The sequence below is a fragment of the Heptranchias perlo genome, chromosome 2 (genome assembly GCF_035084215.1).
Source record: "Heptranchias perlo isolate sHepPer1 chromosome 2, sHepPer1.hap1, whole genome shotgun sequence".
Lineage (NCBI taxonomy): Eukaryota > Metazoa > Chordata > Chondrichthyes > Hexanchiformes > Hexanchidae > Heptranchias > Heptranchias perlo.
This window is the reverse complement of record NC_090326.1, coordinates 84,298,340-84,321,470: the sequence shown is the minus strand read 5'-3', so window position 1 is coordinate 84,321,470 and position 23,131 is coordinate 84,298,340. Positions and strand designations below refer to the sequence as shown.

The following is a 23,131-nucleotide window of genomic DNA, read 5'->3' as shown; positions in this document are numbered from 1 at the left end:
AGTAGCTGAAGGCACAGTTGCCAATGATGGGACAAAGAAGAGGGTGGAGATGCACAAGAGGACGGAGTTAGAGGAATAGAGAGTTCAAGGAGGGTGTGGACTGGAGGCGGTTACAAAGATAGGAAGGGGCATAGCCACAAAGGGATTTAAACATAAGGATGAGAATTTTAAATTTGAGGTGTCGGGAGACCAGGAGCAAATGTAGATCAGTGAGCACGGGTGATGATGAATGAGACTTGATGCAGGATAGGATATGGGCAGCAGGGTTTTGGATGAGCTGATTTTTATGGAAGGTGAGGGATTGGAGGTCAGCCAGGAGAGCATTGGAATAGTGAAGTCTGGAGGTGCCAAAAGCATGGATGAGGGTTGCTGGGGTGGGGCTGAGATGGGCGACGCTACGGAGATGGAAGTAGGTGGTCCAAGTGATGTAGAAGATATGGGGTCAGAAACTCAGCTCAGGGTCAGATAGAATGCTGAGGTTGCAAGCAGTCTAGTTGAGCTTGAGACTGTGGCTGTGAAGGGGGATAGAATCTATGGCAAGTGTATGGAATTTGTGGCAGGGGCTGAAGGTGATAGCGTCAGTCTTACCAATGTTTAACTGGAGGAAATTGCAGCTAATCAAAGACTGGATGGCTTCCAAGCATTCTGACAACACAAAGTGGTGGAGAGTTATAACCCACTGATACCTATCAGGTGACCTGTTCGGGTTTTGAGCTAAAATGATTTTGAAAGGGCTAGATATTTTCTTTGTGAGCCTAGGTTTTTAAGCCCTCTTGCTGTTCCTAGTAATAAAACATCGAAATCAATGATCTAATCAGGGAAAAATGCTTCATTTTGTCACAATAGAGTCCATTTTTTTTAAAAAAGAGTACTTTACAGTGAAAAATCCAGATTTAAAGTTGGAAAATTACATGTTGCAAAAACAAACACAGAGGACAACGGGGTTCTGAGGGACTCAAACATATAAATTCATGATTGAGTATTCACTGCATTTAACTAAGTATAGTGATCATTTACAAGGTTAAGGGCAATAATTTACTGGTCAAAGTGAATGGTTCTTCAACAATGCCCATTCTGAAATCATGATGTGGAGATGCCAGTGATGGACTGGGGTGGACAAATGTAAGGAATCTTACAACACCAGGTTATAGTCCAACAGTTTTATTTGAAAATCACAAGCTTTCGGAGGCTTTCTCCTTCGTCAGGTGACTCACCTGACGAAGGAGAAAGCCTCCGAAAGCTTGTGATTTTCAAATAAAACTGTTGGACTATAACCTGGTGTTGTAAGATTCCTTACATTCTGAAATCTGCAGTTCCAGATCTGCAGGAATCTTCTGATGAAACGTTAATGATAAATCAATGCAATATGTCGGGAATGGAACAAGCAGCCTAGGAATCTAGAATATAAGATTTATAGGTGAGCCTTAGGGAGACGGTTGCCCTTTTTTAAGTTTTAAAAAAGCTTTAATGCTGAATTTGTTTTAAAGTTTTGTTCCGAGGCCATGCTCCAGCAGCAGAGAAAGCTGTTCTGCACTGGCTGCTTGGAGGTAAATGAAAGAGTGGCCCAGGGATAAAACTCCTTCAGTTTCTTTCCCTGTGGACAGAGGCCTGGCTTCCATTTGGTAGCTTCCCTCGCCCTTCCCACAAACAGCACAACTAAAATTGGAGACTTGAAAAATTCAACTTGCATAGTACCAATGAACATGAATGCCATTTTCATATTAATTTTTGCTGTGTCTAAATGTGATTTTTTTTTATCCTACAGAACGTTTATGAATAAGTTGCAGAAGCCAGTGCTAACAGGCCAGCGGTTCAAGACCAGGAAGAGGGGTAAGCTTTCCAGCCTAGCTCTTTCACTTGCAAATTATCATAGATACATCAAGGGAGTTATATTGCTGGCAATCAGATCAGCAGATTAATTTTTGTAATTATGAATAAGAATACAGATCAAGGCAAGGAATTTCTAAAGTCATCTGTGGAATGATTTGATTGATTTTTTTTAAATAGTAGAAGAACTTGGTTGGTCAGACCAGTAATTGAGAAAAATGGCATTTTATTCTTTTGGCAGTAAAATTAAATGGAGAGACTAGTTTGTGTGTTGTTAGCAGGTCGATAACCTAATAAAATACTTAAATAGGTTTATAGCTGTGGAATATGTAATGGAAGAGCTAGATGAACAGACGTGATTCTCTGACACACGTATGTATGGCTGTTTTGTGAAACCATACACAATGTTTAAATAACTAACTTCTAGAACATCATTTGTAATGCTTTGCATTGTTGCTCCTTAAGTTTTCTTCTGCAAGATCCCCACACAGGGATTGACAATTTCCATCATGTCACTGTGGGTGAAGGCAGAATGGCGACATCTCCCTCCCCCACCCCCAGACAATGGGACACCCCTAAGCACTCTTGTGTATCTCCTGATAGTAATAACTGGTCATAGAAGTGGCTCTGTTATCTTGTCTAATGATGTGGAGATGCCGGTGGGGTTGACAATTGTAAACAATTTTACAACACCAAGTTATAGTCCAGCAATTTTATTTTAAATTCACAAGCTTTCGGAGGCTTCCTCCTTCGTCAGGTGAACGATGTGAAAATGAAATCCTCGAAATGAAATCGCATTTATAATTCACAGAACAATGCTTGGTGATTACAGACAGTTTTTTCAACTGCTCGTTGCCAAGGCAATCAGTGTGCAGACAGACAGGTGTTACCTGCCAGGTCTCAGAATATACAAATCACCAAAAAAAAACAACCAACAAAAAAAACAGAGATAGAGAGGTAGAAACATAGAAAAGACAGCAACTGACCCGTTATATTAAAAACAGATAACATTTGTTCGCTGGTGGGGTAACGTGTAGCGTGACATGAACCCAAGATCCCGGTTGAGGCCGTCTTCATGGGTGCGGAACTTGGCTATCAATTTCTGCTCGACGATTTTGCGTTGTCGTGTGTCTCGAAGGCCGCCTTGGAGTACGCTTACCCGAAGGTCGGTGGATGAATGTCCATGACTGCTGAAGTGTTCCCCGACTGGGAGGGAACCCTCCTGTTTGGCGATTGTTGCGCCTCCCAGTCGGGGAACACTTCAGCAGTCATGGACATTCATCCACCGACCTTCGGGTAAGCGTACTCCAAGGCGGCCTTTGAGACACACGACAACGCAAAATCGTCGAGCAGAAATTGATAGCCAAGTTCCGCACCCATGAGGACGGCCTCAACCGGGATCTTGGGTTCATGTCACGCTACACGTTACCCCACCAGCGAACAAATGTTATCTGTTTTTAATATAACGGGTCAGTTGCTGTCTTTTCTATGTTTCTACCTCTCTATCTCTGTTTTTTTTGTTTGTTGTTTTTTTTTGGTGATTTGTATATTCTGAGACCTGGCAGGTAACACCTGTCTGTCTGCACACTGATTGCCTTGGCAACGGGCAGTTGAAAAAACTGTCTGTAATCACCAAGCATTGTTCTGTGAATTATAAATGCGATTTCATTTTGAGGATTTCATTTTCACATCGTTCACCTGACGAAGGAGGAAGCCTCCGAAAGCTTGTGAATTTAAAATAAAATTGCTGGACTATAACTTGGTGTTGTAAAATTGTTTACATCTTGTCTAATGCCAGGAAACATCATCACCTAGTGTTTTAGTGTCAAGACTTGAAACACTGATATGAACCCTTTTAATCAGCTTCCACCATTGCATGTGTGTCTGTTGAAGCCATTGTAGAGAGAGACCGAATATACATACACACAGCTTCTCTGATAGGCTGAGGTCCTGAAATTTGGGAGTGATAAATCATCCTTCCAGGATAAGTTCTACTCTTTTGTCCTCTTTTTGCTCTATTCCCCTGTGCTGCTCCTCTGACAGAATAATGGTTAATGTAGTTAGTTCGGGTGCTATGGTTCCTCCCTCTGTCTGGGACCTTTTAGTCTAATGTTGTAGAAAGCCCTGCTCCAAGTATGACTTCTAACTTCAATTAAATATACCATGTGACTATTCAGAAGTTGCAACATTTCTAAAGTAAATTAGAGCCATACCTCTGCTCTCCCCTCCCCGATAATTGTTCTTACTCCCATTGTTGTTTTTTTAAAAAAACACTGTATATTAATGTTGGAATTTTTAAAAGACCTTAAATATGACCACACCTAGACTGGCATTTTTTGCATAGCTGTAAGTCACTTTAAAACTGTGAAAAGTAAAATACTGCAGATGCTGGAACTCTAAAATAAAAAGAGAAAATGCTGGAAATGCTCAGCAGGTCAGGCAGCATTTGTGAAGAGAGAAAGGTAGGGTTAATGTTTCAGGTCCCAGGGTTGGACCTGAGCGAACAGAGTGCTGCACGTTCAGAGGGAGATAGATTTGTTGAGTGAGCGGAGTGGAGAAACTGACACAGCCAATGTCACGCCGGCAGTTCTCAATAAAAAGATCAAGCGAGGGTAAGAGGGTAGAGGGAGGGTAGCTGAATCATTAACCTTACCTTCCTCTCTCCATAGATGCTGCCTGACCTGCTGAGTGTTTACAGCATTTTCTGTTTTCATATTATTAAAATTGCCACAGGTGGAAAATCAGCACTTTGGGACTTACCCAGGATATGCAGAGAATAACTAATGAAAACACGATAAAGAAAATTCAGAAATCAGACCATTGAACTAAGGGCTAGGGGTATCCACATGGATTTCAATTTAATGCATAAACCACTAAGTTACATTAATCTGTGGCTCAGATATTTCTCAGCTGACGAGTAATTGGAAGGAGTGGCTGACTAGGTCCCCTATAGATTAAAGCTCTATGACACAGTTGATTCCACAATTACTTAATTTCTTTCAAGATGCCATCACCACAAAAATATCCTCCTAACACCCATGATGTTCAGCTACTCCATTCACCTTCTTCACCATATGGTGACTATGTTGCTTTAAAAGATGATGACTTGAGAATGGAGGAAATTTTATATTGAGTTATCCAGGAAGATTGGAAGTAGTGTGTGTGACTGAAATGATGGTCTCTTTTGTGCAGATGAAAAAGAGAAGTTCGAACCAACAGTCTTCAGAGACACCATCATTCAAGGTCTTAATGAGGCTGGGAGTGACCTCGAGGCAGTAGCCAAGTTTCTGGATGTAACGGGCTCAAGACTAGATTACCGTCGTTATGCAGACACACTGTTTGATATCTTGATAGCTGGGAGCATGCTAGGTAAATATGAATCCAACTTTCTTTAATAGAGCAGTAACTAATGAAGAGAAGAGCAAAATGTAGCTTTACTTAAAACCAGTAAAATATTTTAACAAAATACAAGAAGCAAAAGAGAATTTTTGCGTCTCACTACTACAACAACAACTTACATTTATATAGTGTCTTTAACGTAGAAAAACGTCCCTAAGCGCTTCAGAGGAGTCAGGAAAGATAATGGAGGCCAAGGCAAAGGAGGAGATATTGGGAGGGGGTGATAAAAAGCTTGGGCAAAGAGATAGACTTTAAGGAGGGTCCTATTTGACCCTAAGATGAGCTTCCAACCACATATCCGCTCCATCACCAAAAGCGTCTATTTACACCTACATAACATGTGCGAGCATCTACCAATGAGGGGGCGGGGGAAACAGAAGTTGAACCAATCAAATCATTGAAAATGTATTTTCAAAAACCTTTCATCAACAATCTTTCCTTGTCACAAGCCAAAATATACAGGGCTTGAAACAAGGTTTGTCACAAAATTAAGACTTTTAAAAGTTACATATTTCACTAGAGAATATCTAAACTTTTACAACTGTTGTCTCTTTTGTTGTCTTGTCTCAGATGTCTGGAACAATACTTAGTTGTTGTACTCACACTCAGCCTCTGTTTCTCCCTCCTGCCTCAATCCAGGATATATCACTCACCTTTGCACTAATATCTCACCAGCCAATTTTTGATACCCAAACCAAAGTCTCTTTCTGCAGCTCATGCAGAAATGGCCTACCCTCACTGAGCCCCAACTACCTTCCAGTTGTACTGGGGCGTACTCTCCCAGCAAGGTTGGAAAAGTCCTAACCAACATTTAGCATGAGCTGGCTCACCAAGTTTTATTTCAACAGCCCCACTCTCAACTCTGTTTAAAGTCCATTCCCTGGCTCCATCATCATCGCCATGCTGCTCCATTCTCCTCACATGGCCACTCCAATATTGTATAAAATAAACAAAGAACAAAGCTGTTACAAAGGCAAAAAGGAAAAAGAGGGAACAAAGAGGAAGTCCAGGAAAAGTAACAGAGAGAACACACAAGTGAAAGACAAGAGCGTGGTGAAAGTAAAGATGACTGAACAAAAATAGAGAGGAGGAAAGGGTAAAACAATGAAGGAGGAGGAGATAGAGAGCGCAGAAATAGCAAGTATAGGTGCAAGAGTGCAAAACCAGAAGCGGAGAGAACGATTTCTTTTGAAGACTTACCACTATTAGCATCCTCAGCCAGAGAAACGAGCGGTTGAATCAGATAGTATCGTTGAAATTTACTGTAAAAAAAAAAATGACAATTGCCTAATAACTCTTACATTTATATAGCGCCTTTAACATAGTAAACTGTCACAGGAGCAATATCAGACAAAATTTGACAACAAGCTACATATTAGAACAGGTGACCAAAAGCTTGGTCAAAGAGTTAGGTTTTAAGGAGTGTCTTAAAGGAGGAGAGAGGTAGAGAGGCGGAGAGGTTTAGGGAGGGAATTCCAGAGCTTAGGGCCTAGGCAGCTGAAGGTATGGCCGCCAATGGTGGAGCGATTAAAATTGGGGATGCACAAGAGGCCAGAATTGGGGGAGCGCAGAGATCTGAGGGTTGTAGGCCAGGAGGAGGTTACAGAGATAGGGAGGGGCGAGACCATGGATGAATTTGTAAACCAGGATGAGAATTTTAAAATCGAGGCGTTCCCAGACCGGGAGCCAATGTAGGTCAGCGAGCACAGGGGTGATGGGTGAACGGGACTTGGTGCGAGTTAGAATGCAAGTTAGATGAGCTCAAGTTTATGGAGGGTGGAAGATGGGTGGCCGGCCAGGGTAGCATTGGAATAGTCAAGTCTAGAGATAACAAAGGCATGGATGAGGGTTTCAGCAGCAGATGAGCTGAGGCAGGGGCGGAGACAGGCATGTTACGGAGATGGCAGTAGGTGGCCTTGGTGATGGACCAGGTATGTGGTCGGAAGCTCATCTCCAGGTCAAATAGGATGCCAAGGTTGCGAACGGACTGGTAGGGAAGGGCATGGTGCGGTTTCTCCGGTGTCCCTACTGTCATTTTGCTGATGGTTGTACCTATGCTGTACTGGAGTATAGGCTCTCTGCGGAATGTATTGGAATGTATCATATATTTATGTATATATATTCTTCCGTTATTGGCTCCTGTCTTCTGCAGGCAGCAGCTAAATGAAGCTAAAGCTGCATGACTCGGGGAGTGAAGGATATCTTGAGACCTCTCTCTTATTTTTCACTTTCCCTCAGAGCAAGTGTGAATAAGATAGAGAAACTGCTGGATTTTGTTAAACAGGTTGGGTAAGTAGGAATTCCTAGTTTCCCCAGGGTCGTGGTGCCTGCCACTGGTCTAGTTATGCTCAATAAAAGTGCAGCACCACAATGTAGGTACACGCCCTTAATGATGTTATGATGTCAAATTGTGGCCCAGCCCCCATATAAGTGTTGTGTTTCATGCTGTCACAAGTTGATGATGTCATGATGCAGTTTGTCACAGCCACTCTGCACACGTGTCTGTTTTGCCACCGACTCTCGGGGAGCCCAGCGGCACAAATTGAAAATAAATTCAGGAAAATGGCATTCTCCCTGCAACCCAGCCTGCATATGCTGAGAATGAAACTTACATATTGTTTTAATTGCAAACCATGCAGCTCTGCAAGATGTTAATTTAAATTTTCAAAGCCTGCTTTGAATATCAGTCAGTCAGTATGCTGAGGGAATATCTTTAAAAGTATCTCAATGGTGTGACTGAATAGCACTGATTTGCCACAATTGAATATGCAAAGCACTGAATAGCAGCAATTACAGTTTATTATTAAGCATTTGAATGGCATAGCAGACCTTCCCATATTTCTGTTTAGTGCTAATGACTGAGAATGTTAAACTGTTAAAAATGCACTTTAATTTTTGATGCCAAACAAGCTTGTAAAGAGCATGTTGTACTGAGTGACGCATGTACTTTCACAAGGAGGCAGTTTAGTAGATTTAATAGCCTGTATTTATAAAAGGCTGTTCTCCTGACCACAGCTCTGATGAGGTCTCACCTAAAGAATTAACCTGAGTTTTTCTCTCAGTTGCTGACTGATCTTCTGTTCATCTCCAGCATTTTCTATTTTTATTTATACACTAGTAGATCTCCCATGGTGCTGCTCGTGGTAAGTCAGAGGATGTGCTGTTTTATAAGGGTGGAAGCACTATACCATGCAACATACTGGGTATTATTCTGTTACAATCCAGGTTTCCCTGTCTGCAGTAACTATTTCCCTGGGTTCAGTATCACAGGTCTCTCCCATAAGTGGACCCTACGTCCCCTGTGATCGAGTTTACATTAATTACCCCAAATCTAGTCCTACAATGTGTGGCCCAGTGGGTCATAGCAATGAAACTCCTTGACTAGATACTGTAAACTCTCATGTGTTCCCACATGCGTTTCTTCTGCCTTCTGGAAGGTGGACCGATAAACATCCTAATGACTCAAGGCATTGCAAACTAGGAATGTGGTTTATTTCACATGTAATATATGAACCAACAGAATACAGTTTACATTGAAATTCAATCTGATCGCTGTTGTTCTTTGTAACATTAAAAAAAAACAAATTACCAACCATAGTCCCTGATATAGACCTAGCTTCACTTTTACAAGTCAGTATTCACTAAACTGACTAGTTGTAACCTTAGAAAGAAAAAAATGTTTTCCTCTGTGACTGTTTCCACTTCAAGTTTTTGCAAACTTCCATTTCTTTCTTAGCCAAACGGCAAGCTGAAGACTTGACCTCTGACCCTTCCACAGCTTTTCATGCCTGGGAATTGACCAATTCAGCTACCAATCAAATTAGCTACTGCTCTTCTCTCTGGAAGAAACCCCCACTGAGCTCACACGATTAAAGCCATTCTAACAGATTACACCCAATTTCCTCTCTGGAATGTGTTAACAAAAATTCATTGTCTCAAACTGATATGGATAATGGTTTTAATGGCTAACTCACCTCCTTTTGGGTTAGACATTTCCAGGCACCCTTTGTTCCAGCAGCTCCAATCTTTTTTTCTGTGTCATGTTAGAAAAATTATGCTGGAACATTGGGAATTGGCCCTTGGACTCCTGAAACTGAGTGTATATCAAAAACATATGCACAGTGACAGAGCAGTACACGAGGTATTTCAGGGCCTATGCAAAGAACTCACCTGCTTTATATTTACGGCACATACAAATAGTGTATGTGCATTGGTATATATGCATCTTGTAAGTGGTACACTTCAGAATAATATCTCCTATCATACCGTATTCCAATTAGCATGGCCTTTCCGTGACTTCTATGTTCTGCTCATCTACTATGTGTGAATAGGTTCTTGATTATTATAGGACATAGAAAGTCTTCATAGTTATAAAATATGCAAATAAAATTAACCATTTGTTGCATGTGGAATTATAAACTATTAAACATATATGTAACCTATGTTAGAACTTGTCTCCTTAATCTCCAAAGCCTTTTGACAGGGTCTGGACCTTGCATTTCTAAACAACTTACTGGCATAGGTTATCCATCAAAGGTATATTTATGCTGATCTAGTTTCCTCTCACATCACTATCTGTGGTGTAGTTAATGACTCATTGTTTTTCCATCAACTCAGGGATTCCCCAGGGCTCTCCCTTTGTGGTATTTGACTGTATTCATCACCTCCTCCATGCTACTTCTTTCTCAGTTTCCACTCTACATTCAACAATTTTGAGGTTGCATGCCTTCAGTCCCCACAATCTCTACTGCAACAATTGGTGCTTGGGCCTCAGCTATTTACAATCTATATTAATGACTTAGATGAAGGGACTGAATGTAATGTATTCAAGTTTGCTGATGGTACAAAGCTAGGTGGGAAAGTAAGCTGTGAGGAGGACACAGAGTCTGCAAAGGGATATAGACAAGTTAAGTGAGTGGGCAAGAAGGTGGCAGATGGAGTATAATGTGGGGAAATGTGAGGTTATTCACTTTCATAGGAAGAATAGAAAAACAAAATATTTTTTAAATGGTGAGAAACTATTAAATGTTGGTGTCCAGAGAGATTTGGGTGCCAGCGTACAAGAAACACAGAAAGTTAACATGCAGGTACAGCAGGCAATTAGCATGTAAATGGCATTTTGGCCTTTAATGCAAGGGGGTTGGAGTACAAAAGTAAGGAAGTCTTACTACAATTGTACAGGGCTTTGGTGAGACCTCACCTGGAGTAGTGTGTACAGATTTGGTCTCCTTATCTAAGGAAGAATATACTTGCCTTAGATGGGGTGAAACAAAGGTTCACTAGATTGATTCTTGGAATGAGAGGGTTGTCCTATGAGGAGAGATTAAGTAGATTGGGCGTTTAGAAGAATGAGAGGTGATCTCATTGAAACATACAAGATTCTGAGAGGGCTTGACAGGGTGGATGCTGAGAGGTTGTTTCCCCTGGCTGGAGAGTCTAGAACTAAGGGGCATATTTCAGGATAACGGGTTGGCCATTTAAGACTGAGATGAGGAGGAATTTCTTCACTGAGGGTTGTGAATCTTTGGAATTCTCTATCCCAGATGGCTGTGGATGCTGAGTCATTGAATATGTTCAAGGCTGAGATAGATAGATTTTTGGACTCTAGGGGAATCAAGGGATATGAGGATTGGGCAGAAAGTGAAGTTGAGGTCGAACTTCAGCTGTGATCTTATTGAATGGGTGAGCACGTTCGAGGGGCCGTATGGCCTACTCCTCTCATTTCTTATGTTCTCATGTTAATGTATTTTTAGATTTGATATGGGATGTGGGATGTTTATTCCATTCTTAATGATTTTTAAGTCCCTTGGCACAGCAGTGTTGCTGGTGGGGAGAAATGGAGGTTCATGTTAGTCTGGGGACTCTTGTGAGGGGAATTCTAATCTTTTTGAGGCAACCGAAGGGAGAGTTGCAAGGAAGGGGAGATCGTCCTCTTACTCTGGGAATTCTTGGCAATTCCCCATATATCTATTTGGGGGGTGTATCCAGTCATAGCCAGAAAATGTTTGCTCCCGCATCAGTACCTCTGGAGTCCCCCAAGATTCAATCCTTGGCCCCCTCCTATTTCTCCTATTTCTCATCTACATGCTGCCTCTTGGCGACATATCCGAAGAAACGACGTCAGGTTCCTCATGTACGTTGACGACACCCAGCTCTACCTCACCACCACTTTTCTCGACCCCTCCACTGCATCTGTGTTGTCAGGTTGATTGTCCGAATGTGGAAAATTGGATCCAAAATCGTCTCAGTGGCAGGAAGCAAAGGGTAATGGTCGACGGGTGTTTTTGCGAATGGAATGCTGTTTCCAGTGGGGTGCCGCAGGGCTCGGTACTAGGTCCTTTGCCCTTTGCTTTTTGTGGTATACATTAATGATTTGGACTTAAACGTAGGGGGCATGATTAAGAAATTTGCGGATGACACAAAGATAGGCCGTGTGGTTGAGAGTGAGGAGGAAAGCTGTAGACTGCAGGAAGATGTCAATGGACTGGTCAGATGGGCAGAAAAGTGGCAAATGGATTTCAATCCAAAGTGTGAGTTGATGCATTTGAGGAGAGCAAACAAGGCAAGGGAATACACAATAAATGGGAGGATACTGAGAGGTATAGAGGAAGTGAGGGACCTTGGAGTGCATGTCCACAGATCCCTGAAGGTAGCAGGATGGGTAGATAAGGTGTCAAGAAGGCATATGGAAAGCTTTCCTTTATTAGCCGAGGCATAGAATATTAATGATGTGGAGATGCCGGTGATGGACTGGGGTTGACAATTGTAAACAATTTTACAACACCAAGTTATAGTCCAGCAATTTTATTTTAAATTCACAATCTTTCGGAGGCTACCTCCTTCCTCAGGTGAACGACTTCATTTCCACATCGTTCACCTGAGGAAGGAGGTAGCCTCCGAAAGCTTGTGAATTTAAAATAAAATTGCTGGACTATAACTTGGTGTTGTAAAATTGTTTACAATAGAATATTAAAGCAGTGATGTTATGCCGGAACTGTATAAAACACTAGTTAGGCCACAACTTGAGTACTGTGCACAGTTCTGGATACCACGTTACAGGAAGGATGTAATTGTACTAGAGAGGGGGCAGAGGAGATTTACGAGGATTTTGCCAGGACTGGAGAATTTTAGCTGTGATGACAGATTGGATAGGCTGGGGTTGTTTTCCTTAGAACAGAGGAGGCTGAGGGGTGATTAGATTGAGGTGTACAAAATTATGAGGGGCCTAGATAGAGTGGATAGGAAGGACTTATTTCCCTTAGCAGAGGGGTCAATAACCAGGGGGCATCGACTTACAGTAATTGGTTAAAGGGTTAGAGCAAAAATGAGGAAAAATTTTTCACCCAGAGAGTGGTGGTCTGGAACTCACTGCCCGAGAAGGTGGTAGAGGCAGAAACCCTCAACTCATTTTTAAAATACCTGGATGTGCACCTGAAGAGCCGTGACCTGCAGAGCTACGGACCAAATGTGGGAAAGTGGGATTAGGCTGGATGGCTCGTTTCTCAGTCATCGCGGACACGATGGGCCGAATGGCCTCCTTCTGTGCCGTAAATTTTCTACGATTCAAACTCCGTTGCCGAGCCACTGATTCAATCCCCCTCCCTGACTGCTGTCTCACACTGAACCAGACTGTTCACAATCTTGGTGTCCTATTTGACCTGAGCTTCCAATTCCGTATCCTCTCCATCACTAAGACCACCGACTTCCACCTCTGTAATATCGCCTGTCTCGGTCCCTGCCTTAGCCCATCTGCTGCTGAAACCCTTATCCATGCTTTTGTTACCTCCAGACTCGACTATTCCAGTGTCTTCCTGGCCGGCCTCACATCTTCCACCCTCAGTATACTTGAACTGATCCAAAACTCTGCTGCCCATATTCTAACTGGCACCAAGTCCCATTCACCCATCACCCCTGTGCTCACTGACTTACACTGGCTCCAGGTCCACCAATACCTCAAATTTAAAATTTCAACCTTGTATTCAAATCCCTCCATGGCCTCAGCCTTCCCTATCTCTGTAACCTCCTCCAGCCCTACAACCCTCCGAGAACTCTGCGTTCCCTGAATTCTGGCCTCCTGTTCATCCCTGACTTACTTCGCCCCATCAGGTGGCAGTGCCTTCAGCTGTCTAGGCCCTATGCTCTGGAATTCCCTCCCTGGACCTCTCTGCCTCTCTCTCCTCCTTTTAAGATGCCCATTAAACCCTACCTCTTTGTCCAAGCTTTTGGTCACCTGTCCTAATGTCTCCTTCTTTGGCTCGGGGTCACTTTTTTTGTCAGATTACGCCCCCGAGACATGCCTGGGGACGTTTTACCACATCAAAGGCGCTATATAAATGCAAGTTGTTGTTAGATTAAAGTGGAACTAAAATTGCTGTTGGTGGTTGAGGTTACATAAAAATATAAGAAATAGGAGCAGGAGTAGGCCATACGGCCCCTCGAGCCTGCTCCGCCATTCAATCAGATCATGGTTGATCTACGACCTCAGCTACACTTTCCTGCCTGATCTCCATGTCCCTTGATTTCCCTAGAGTCCAAAAATCTATCGATCTCAGCCTTGAATATACTCAATGACTCAGCCCTCTGGGGTAGAGAATTTCAAAGATTCACAACCCTCTGAGTGAAGAAATTCCTCCTTGTCTCAGTCTTAAATGGCCGACCCCTTATCCTGAGACTATGCTCCCGAGTTCTAGACTCCCCAGCCAGGGGAAACAACCTCTCAGCATCTAACCTGTCAAGCCCCCTCAGATTTTTATGTTTCAATGAGATCACCCCTCATTCTTCTAAACTCCAGAGTGTATAGGCCCATTCCACTCAACCTCTCTTCATAGGACAACCCTCTCATCCCAGGAATCAATCTAGTGAACCTGCGTTGCACCCCCTCTAAGGCAAGTATATCCTTCCCTAGATAAGGAGACCAAAACTGTACCCAGTACTCCAGAAGAGGTCTCACCAAAGCCCTGTACAACTGTAGTAAGACTTCCTTACTCTTGTACTCCAAACCCCTTGCAATAAAGGCCAACATTCCATTTGCTTTCCTAATTGCCTGCTGTACCTGCATGCTAAATTTTTGTGTTTATTGCCAACTTAATTCTTACTTTGTCCCAAGGCTCTGAGCTGTGCAGGGTGGGAGGGCCATACTCACAGAATCATATCTTTCAGCCAACGTTCCAGACTCTTCCATCACCATCCATGGGTATGTCCTGTCCCACCGGCAGGACAGACCCACCAGAGGTGGCGGTACAGTGGTATACAGTCAGGAGGGAGTGGCCCTGGGAGTCCTCAACATTGACTCTGGACCCCATGAAATCTCATGGCATCAGGTCAAACATGGGCAAGGAAACCTCCTGCTGATTACCACCTACCGTCCTCCCTCAGCTGATGAATCAGTCCTCCTCCATGTTGAACACCACTTGGAGGAAGCACTGAGGGTAGCAAGGGCACAAAATGTACTCTGGGTGGGGGACTTCAATGTCCATCACCAAGAGTGGCTCGGTAGCACCACTACTGACCGAGCTGGCCGAGTCCTGAAGGACATAGCTGCTAGACTGGGCCTGCGGCAGGTGGTGAGCGAACCAACACGAGGGAAAAACCTACTTGACCTCGTCCTCACCAATCTACCTGTCGCAAATGCATCTGTCCATGACAGTATTGGTAGGAGTGACCACCGCGCAGTCCTCGTGGAGATGAAGTCCCGTCTTCGCACTGAGGACACCATCCAACGTGTTGTGTGGCACTACCACCGTGCTAAATGGGATAGATTCAGAACAGATCTAGCAGCTCAAAACTGGGCATCCATGAGGCGCTGTGGGCTATCAGCAGCAGCAGAATTGTATTCCAGCACAATCTGTAACCTCATGGCCCGGCATATTCCTCACTCTACCATTACCAACAAGCCAGGGGATCAACCCTGGTTCAATGAGGAGTGTAGAAGAGCATGCCAGGAGCAGCACCAGGCGTACCTAAAAATGAGGTGCCAACCTGGTGAAGCTGCAACTCAGGACTACATGCATGCTAAACAGCGGAAGCAACATGCTATAGACAGAGCTAAGCGATTCCACAACCAACGGATCAGATCAAAGCTCTGCAGTCCTGCCACATCCAGTCGTGAATGGTGGTGGACAATTAAACAACTAACGGGAGGAGGAGGCTCTGCAAACATCCCCATTTTCAATGATGGCGGAGTCCAGCACGTGAGTGCAAAAGAAAAGGCTGAAGCGTTTGCAACCATCTTCAGCCAGAAGTGCCGAGTGGATAATCCATCTCAGCCTCCTCCCGATATCCCCACCATCACGGAAGCCAGTCTTCGGCCAATTCGATTCACTCCACGTGATATCAAGAAACGGCTGAGTGCACTGGATACAGCAAAGGCTATGGGCCCCGACAACATCCCAGCTGTAGTGCTGAAGACTTGTGCTCCAGAACTAGCTGCGCCTCTAGCCAAGCTGTTCCAGTACAGCTACAACACTGGCATCCACCCGACAATGTGGAAAATTGCCCAGGTATGTCCTGTCCACAAAAAGCAGGACAAATCCAATCCGGCCAATAACCGCCCCATCAGTCTACTCTCAATCATCAGCAAAGTGATGGAAGGTGTCGTCGACAGTGCTATCAAGCAGCACTTACTCACCAGTAACCTGCTCACCGATGCTCAGTTTGAGTTCCGCCAGGACCACTCGGCTCCAGACCTCATTACAGCCTTGGTCCAAACATGGACAAAAGAGCTGAATTCCAGAGGTGAGGTGAGAGTGACTGCCCTTGACATCAAGGCAGCATTTGACCGAGTGTGGCACCAAGGAGCCCTAGTAAAATTGAAGTCAATGGGAATCAGGGGGAAAACTCTCCAGTGGCTGGAGTCATACCTAGCACAAAGGAAGATGGTAGTGGTTGTTGGAGGCCAATCATCTCAGCCCCAGGGCATTGCTGCAGGAGTTCCTCAGGGCAGTGTCCTAGGCCCAACCATCTTCAGCTGCTTCATCAATGACCTTCCCTCCATCATAAGGTCAGAAATGGGGATGTTGGCTGATGACTGCACAGTGTTCAGTTCCATTTGCAACCCCTCAGATAATGAAGCAGTCCGAGCCTGCATGCAGCAAGACCTGGACAACATCCAGGCTTGGGCTGATAAGTGGCAAGTAACATTCGCGCCAGATAAGTGCCAGGCAATGACCATCTCCAACAAGACAGAGTCTAACCACCTCCCCTTGACATTCAGAGGCATTACCATCGCCGAATCCCCTATCATCAACATCCTGGGGGTCACCATTGACCAGAAACTTAACTGGACCAGCCATATAAATACCGTGGCTACGAGAGCAGGTCAGAGGCTGGTATTCTGCGGCGAGTGACTCACCACCTGACTCCCCAAAGCCTTTCCACCATCTACAAGGCACAAGTCAGGAGTGTGATGGAATACTCTCCACTTGCCTGGATGAGTGCAGCTCCAACAACACTCAAGAAGCTCGACACCATCCAAGATAAAGCAGCCCGCTTGATTGGCACCCCATCCACCACCCTAAACATTCACTCCCTTCACCACCGGCGCACTGTGGCTGCAGTGTGTACCATCCACAGGATGCACTGCAGCAACTCGCCAAGGCTTCTTCGACAGCACCTCCCAAACCCGCGACCTCTACCACCTAGAAGGACAAGGGCAGCAGGCGCATGGGAACAACACCACCTGCACGTTCCCCTCCAAGTCACACACCATCCCGACTTGGAAATATATCGCCGTTCCTTCATTGTCGCTGGGTCAAAATCCTGGAACTCCCTTCCTAACAGCACTGTGGGAGAACCGTCACCACACGGACTGCAGCGGTTCAAGAAGGCGGCTGACCACCACCTTCTCGAGGGCAATTAGGGATGGGCAATAAATGCCGGCCTTGCCAGCGACGCCCACATCCCGTGAACGAATAAAAAAAAAAATTTATACACATGGTTTTGAAATAGAATTAACCTTTCCATGGTGTTTTTAATAATGTGAAGGTGCACTTGAATACTGTTCTGAACTTCAAAGATGTGACTAGCAGTAGAGGGCATGTGACATTTTTAGAACTGAACTGCTTATGTGTTATCCTCTTGTAGCCCCAGGAGGAACACGTATTGATGATGGAGACAAAACCAAGGTGACTGAATACTGTGTGTTTGGTGCCACTGAAGATCAGCAAATAATCCGAAACTGTGCTCAGGTAAATAGATGCTTTGACATAAGGCTGTGAAGCGGTCACTGTCTAAAACTATTAAAAGATAATACCAACAGATCCCTGTCTGCAACCTTGCAACATAACCTCTATCATTCAATAAAGTATAGTCACAACACACATTAAAAGTATAATTTATCAACTTTTTAATGTCACTTAGTCTACTGAAAAGAAATTTGGAATGAATAACTTAGTTCAGGGATACAAGAAACAGATCCTTCTCCCTTTGTTATACTAAAAAAAAATAACATTTTACATTCAGGGCAGCATTCCCAGTACAGTAAGTCTATTTCAAAAATGGCCGTAACTGGAATTTCAATGAAGAGACTGAGCCAGTTAACAAGAAGACAGGATTACCACATACCCTTTCAACTCCCTTCACCTCGTCCCAATTGGGACAAAAGATCAGTTCGAATCTGGTCATATCCATGCTGCCAGAAATATGATCTGTGGATTATCGCAGTCACGATTACAGTCTAGCATGGAGTCCTTAGCTCAGGAGTCCAAATGTGCATAGTGGAAAGAAAATCATCATTTTTTTTGGATCCATACTTTTTCAAATGGCTTTACTGTCTGCTGCTCCTTCCATCCAGTGAACACTGTGGATGCTGATATAAAATATTAGTTTACTGCATTTTGTGGGTGAGAAATATTTTCACAAAGCTGTCCCACATCATGCCACTTGTAGAATCAGAAAATCGCATCGACTGCGTTTTGAAGTGTTGCTCTTCTAGCCAAACAATCCGTCTTGGTATATATATATAAAAAGGCAAGAATAAGGGCTGACAATGTGGTTTAAAAACAACCCAGTGCAACATTATTTTTAACCTTGAGACAAACAAGGTATTATAGATTTAATTTCACACTTAGGCTGAACATTTAGTGACTTTAACTTTATTTTTTTGTTGTTCTTTAGGTCTTCAATAAGCTCATCAGACGTTACAAGTATCTAGAAAAAGCATTTGAAGATTCAATTAAAAAGGTAATTTTTCTAGTTAATCTAGCTAGACTCTGTCTTGTAATTCTTTTTCAGGGATTCTGAAGAGATTACTAACTTTCTTTCAAACTTTAACCTTTATTCTCTTTCACTTAATGACATTGACTTAATCCATCTTGGTGTTTAAGGCTTTTTAATAGTGACCAATAAGACTGTATATAGAGCTAAACCATGCAAACCATAATATCCCAGGTTCCATCTCCTGTCTCTGCCGAGTTAGCTGAATTCAACTGGGACAGCAGTTGAGGCACTGCAATTGGCTTCAGCACCCCTGGACTGAACTGGGTTCCTGCTTCTAATTGCTATCCAGTGATACCTGCTGTAAGGGTGCATGTGTGGACCTCGGGTGAGGACAGGATTGGGGTCGGCTCTGATGGCCTCAACAGTAGAATAGCCTACCATCACTCACCATCAGAGCTCACACGTGAAGAAATCAACACTGCGGTATGTACCAGTGGGCTGCTTGTGCCCGTGCATGAGTCGACGCCTTCAGGAGAGGAGGGGGAGAATGGCGGAGAGGGACCATATATTAAAAAAAACTAATATATTTGGAGTGCGTACAGTACAATAGTGTCAATGAGGGGTTCAAATGAAGTCATAAACTAGATGAGTATTGAGGAGGTGCATGCTGGGACTTGTTCCTGTTCCTCAATCTGCATGTTAAATCTGAAGTGTGTAGTTGATGTTATATGGAAGTCATAGTGAGTGGAAGCTGAGTGCAGATTTCTCTTTTGCTTTTTTGTAAAAGATATAGGGGTAGAATTTTCATTTGTGGGGGGTGGGGTTCCGCAATCTCCTGCCGTAACTTCAATGGAAATCCCAGGGACATGGGGCTCGATGTTACCAGGCCTGCGGGTTTCCGGTGGGTTGGGTTTCGGGAGCGTGGTCAACACGCTCAGTGAAATTAGTGGGTTGCCCGCGCGATCGTAGCAGGCAACACACTAATAGGAATCAATTACCTGCTGCTCCGGGGTCCACGCTGCTGGTCTGCGCGTCGGGCGGGCTGCGCATGCACAGTACAATCTGTCAGCTGGAGGCTCTCTAGTTAAAGGGGCAGTCCTCCACTGACAGATGCTGCAACCAATGGAACAAATTTCAGCATGGAGCAGCCCAGGGGGAAGGCTGCTCCCAGTTTAATGATGCCTCACCCCAGGTATCATCAGATGGGGTGAGGAGGAGGGCGAAGACAGAGATCTTCCACCCGGCGGGCGGGAGGAAGCGGCCAGCCTCTGCCACCAAGAAGGCCTGGCTCGAGGTGGCAGAGGGGGTCACCTGCGCCACCAACATATCGCCCACCTGCATACAGTGCAGGAGGCGCTGCAATGACCTCAGTAGGTCAGCCACAGTGAGAACACGAAGTCTTTCCCCTACACTCCATCTGCCACAACACTGCCCCAACCCCACATCTCCTTCGGCACCGCCAACACTACTCTGTCACATCACCCCTCATACCCACTCAAACCCCATCCTCATCTTACCTCCACCTACTCACCTCGCCAGTACTCATCCTGCCACTAACACGCGACCCAATCCTCATACAATCTCATGGCTCTATCCCATACTCACCTTCTCGTGCATCTCCCTCACAGCCAGCCTCAATCAACCTGCCACCACCTGTGCTGCAGCCACAGGGCATGCATCACATATGTGCAGTAGGCAGCGTAAGGCAAATGTTTCGTGAGCATGAAGGGGGTGCACAAGGGTGTCAGAGGGTTTGCCATGGGTGTTACCTATATTGAATTTCAGAGCAACAAACAGCACACATTATATTGGCACCACCACTGCCATGTCTCCGCGAATCCTGTCTGTTGTGTCCAATAATGCCCGCTCCTGGGTATCAATATGAGGACCCACCACTGATGCCACCCATCGTGTTACTGCAGAGTAGGTGCAGGTGTATTTGCAGGGCTCTTCCGCGCAGACCACTGAGAGACATCAGCGGTGTAGCCGGCTGCACCCTGGAAGGATGCGGAGGAGAAGTTGTGGAGGGCAGTGGTGACTTTGGCAGCGACAGGTAAGCACTTGGTGCTGGGGCCAGCCAGGAGCAGCTCGGCATGAAAGAGCCTGCAGATCTCCACGACTACATGTCGAGCGAATCTGTGCCTCCGTGTGCACTGCTGCTCGGAGAGGTCCGGGGAGCTTCGCCTCGGTCTGTGGACCATGTGGCGAGGGTAGTGCCCTCTGCGATGCGTCTCTCTCTGCGGTAGCCCTCCCTCCTGCTGTGCAGGTGGGCGTGCATCAACACTGTGTTGGGGGGCTCCACGTCTCTGCGGCGGACCGCGTGGACTGCGAGGCTGCTGGGGCTGGTCATGCTGTTCGTCCTCCGAGGGTGTCCACGCACCACCCATCTGGCAGGTGTTGGTCTGAGGGGTTGTGCAGGGTAGGTGGGTGGTTCCTCGGACTGGGGCTGCGGTTTCGTGTCGGTCTGTCCTCTGGCTTGGCGGGGGTGGTGGGGGGCAGGGGTTGCCCTATGTGACACGGTGGCCTCCTGCGTGGGTGAGGGCTCTCCCCCGTGGAGTGCACCTTGGCAGCTGCCACAGGCTGCTGGCTGCAACACGCCTGGTTGGAGAGAGACTGTTTCCCCCAGTGTGTGAAACAGTCTGCGATGCAGGTAAAATCCCACACTTCCTCTTTTGACAGCTGATTCACCTCATTAACTGACCTCAACAAGCAAGGTAAGTACTCTCAAGTGGAACCCCGCTGGCTTTAATTGCCTGCGGGATTCCCACCAGCGGGGGCCACGCACGCAGCCCCGCACGTCATCGGGGAACCCGGAAGTGGTCGGGATCGCGGCGCGATCCGGTCACGTGACCTCATATCGGGATTTTCGGGGCCCCCCCGCTGGAAACCCGCAGGAAACCCGACCCTAAAATCGAGCCCATGGTGTGAACAGGTTTTCTGTCGAAGTTACAGTGGGAGATCAGGAGAACCCTTGCGGAAATTACTGGCGATAGTGTGAGCGAGTACATTTTAGATAAATATATAGGGTAGTTTGAAAGATAACAATATTAAATATTGTATTGACATAGGAAGGATATTTAGAAGATTTGTTTTAAAGCAGCACATTAAGATCCGTTAAGAAGCATTAAAGCAGCATATTAAGATGCATTAAGAAGTATAAAAATACTTAGGAGCGAGTGGTCATCAAGGGTACAATGTAATGACAGTGGGGTAGATCTTGACTTTGTGCGATAGTGTAAAGCGGGTGATAGCGAATCGGCAGTCCGTTTTACATCTTTCCCGATTTTTATTTCCACTGACTTGTTAACTGCGCATCCAAAGTCCACTGGCATATAAACATGAAGCCATGGAGGTACAAATAAAGCACTCTTCTGCAGCATCAGGGTCACACAGCAATTAGGTATGTTAACATTTCCAATGTGCAGTCATTGGTTTCACTGCCTAAGTTAGGAATGTCAATAATAGTATTTAAAAGAAATAGATGAATGATATGAAAGTACAAGAAAAGCATAAGATGATACAAGTAATATCCCAAATGTCTCATATTATGCCTTCTTCCGTTACTGCAGCTATTTAAATAAAAAACTATTTTTGTTATCTTTCCTCAGCTATTGCTATTCCTGAAAGCATTTTCAGCCTCAGAACAGACTAAGTTGGCAACACTCACTGGCATCCTGTTAGGCAATGGATCACTTCCAGCTACAATTTTAACAAGCCTATTTTCTGATAATTTGGTTAAAGAAGGTAATACTTAAGGATACTTTCATAATTTAAAAAGAAGTAGTTCCTGCGCTAAAGCTGGTGTTAAAAATAAAATAAATAATTGCTTACCACTGGGTCTGGAACAGGACCTTGATTTAGTAAGCTTGAAACAACAGTGAGCTCTTCTTCTTGTGCACACTTGTAGAAATTACAGCGCTATAAAAAAGGTCATCTATTGTACTTCCACAGATGGTAACAATGTTACAACAACCAGCTCAGCCAAGACTGCTTTTGAACTACTCGAATAATAGTACTGGTATATTATAAATTAAGAAATTAAAACATGCGTAATTTATTTAGTCGCCGGAGTAACTGAAATTTTCCATTTTCCTTTGAAGATAGTTAGAACTTCACATGATCACATCACACACACACACACACACACACACACACACACACACAAACATCTCTCGGTGACACCTGTAGAAACTAACCCCTGAAACCATTGGGCCGGATTCTGCTCTGAGCAGCACCTGTCGTTCGTTGGACTTGCACTTGCCCATAGACTTTCTATGAGCTTTTGCGCTGGGGTACTGTAAGTTAGAGATCCAAAAAGCACGGCACCCTCTACAGGGCATCTGGGACCTGTGTGAACAGGACAAGCAACTGTGTATCTCCTTAACCAATCAGATTGAAGCATCGATAATAACAACGCAGAATCAGAACCAGGAAGTGTAAGTTAGAATAGTGAATTCAATGTCAAATCGGGTACAGAAAGCAAAATAAAGAGAGGGTAAGAAAGATTGAATTAAGAGACAGAGATAAAAGAGACAGTTTAAAAAAAATGTATTTAATTTTTTTTAAATGTCCAACAACAATTAAAATCTGAAGGAATGAATCTCCACTCTTGTAAAAGTTAATTTTCAGTGCTAGAGAGGTTGTTTGGCAGTCATTAAGACTTACCATGCCGCTAAAAGGGTACTTAGACTTGAAATGACTTGACTTAACTTTTATTGGCGAGATTAGTCCGTATCTATCAGGTAAGTAC

The 23,131-nt window shown here is 44.6% G+C and overlaps 1 protein-coding gene across 4 annotated transcripts in view; it reads left to right on the top strand.

Annotated features, from left to right (window-relative positions):
• The window catches only part of LOC137334003 (eIF5-mimic protein 1), a 111,819-nt gene that overhangs the window by 46,603 nt on the left and 42,085 nt on the right, over positions 1-23,131 (top strand). For all 4 annotated transcript variants that reach the window (XM_067998408.1, XM_067998413.1, XM_067998399.1 and 1 more), the window contains exons 2-6: positions 1,766-1,830; positions 5,020-5,196; positions 17,308-17,411; positions 18,340-18,405; positions 21,990-22,125. In XM_067998408.1, coding sequence (XP_067854509.1) covers positions 1,773-1,830; positions 5,020-5,196; positions 17,308-17,411; positions 18,340-18,405; positions 21,990-22,125 — 541 coding nt within the window. In that variant the 5' untranslated portion in view covers positions 1,766-1,772. The remainder of the gene's footprint in view (positions 1-1,765; positions 1,831-5,019; positions 5,197-17,307; positions 17,412-18,339; positions 18,406-21,989; positions 22,126-23,131) is intronic.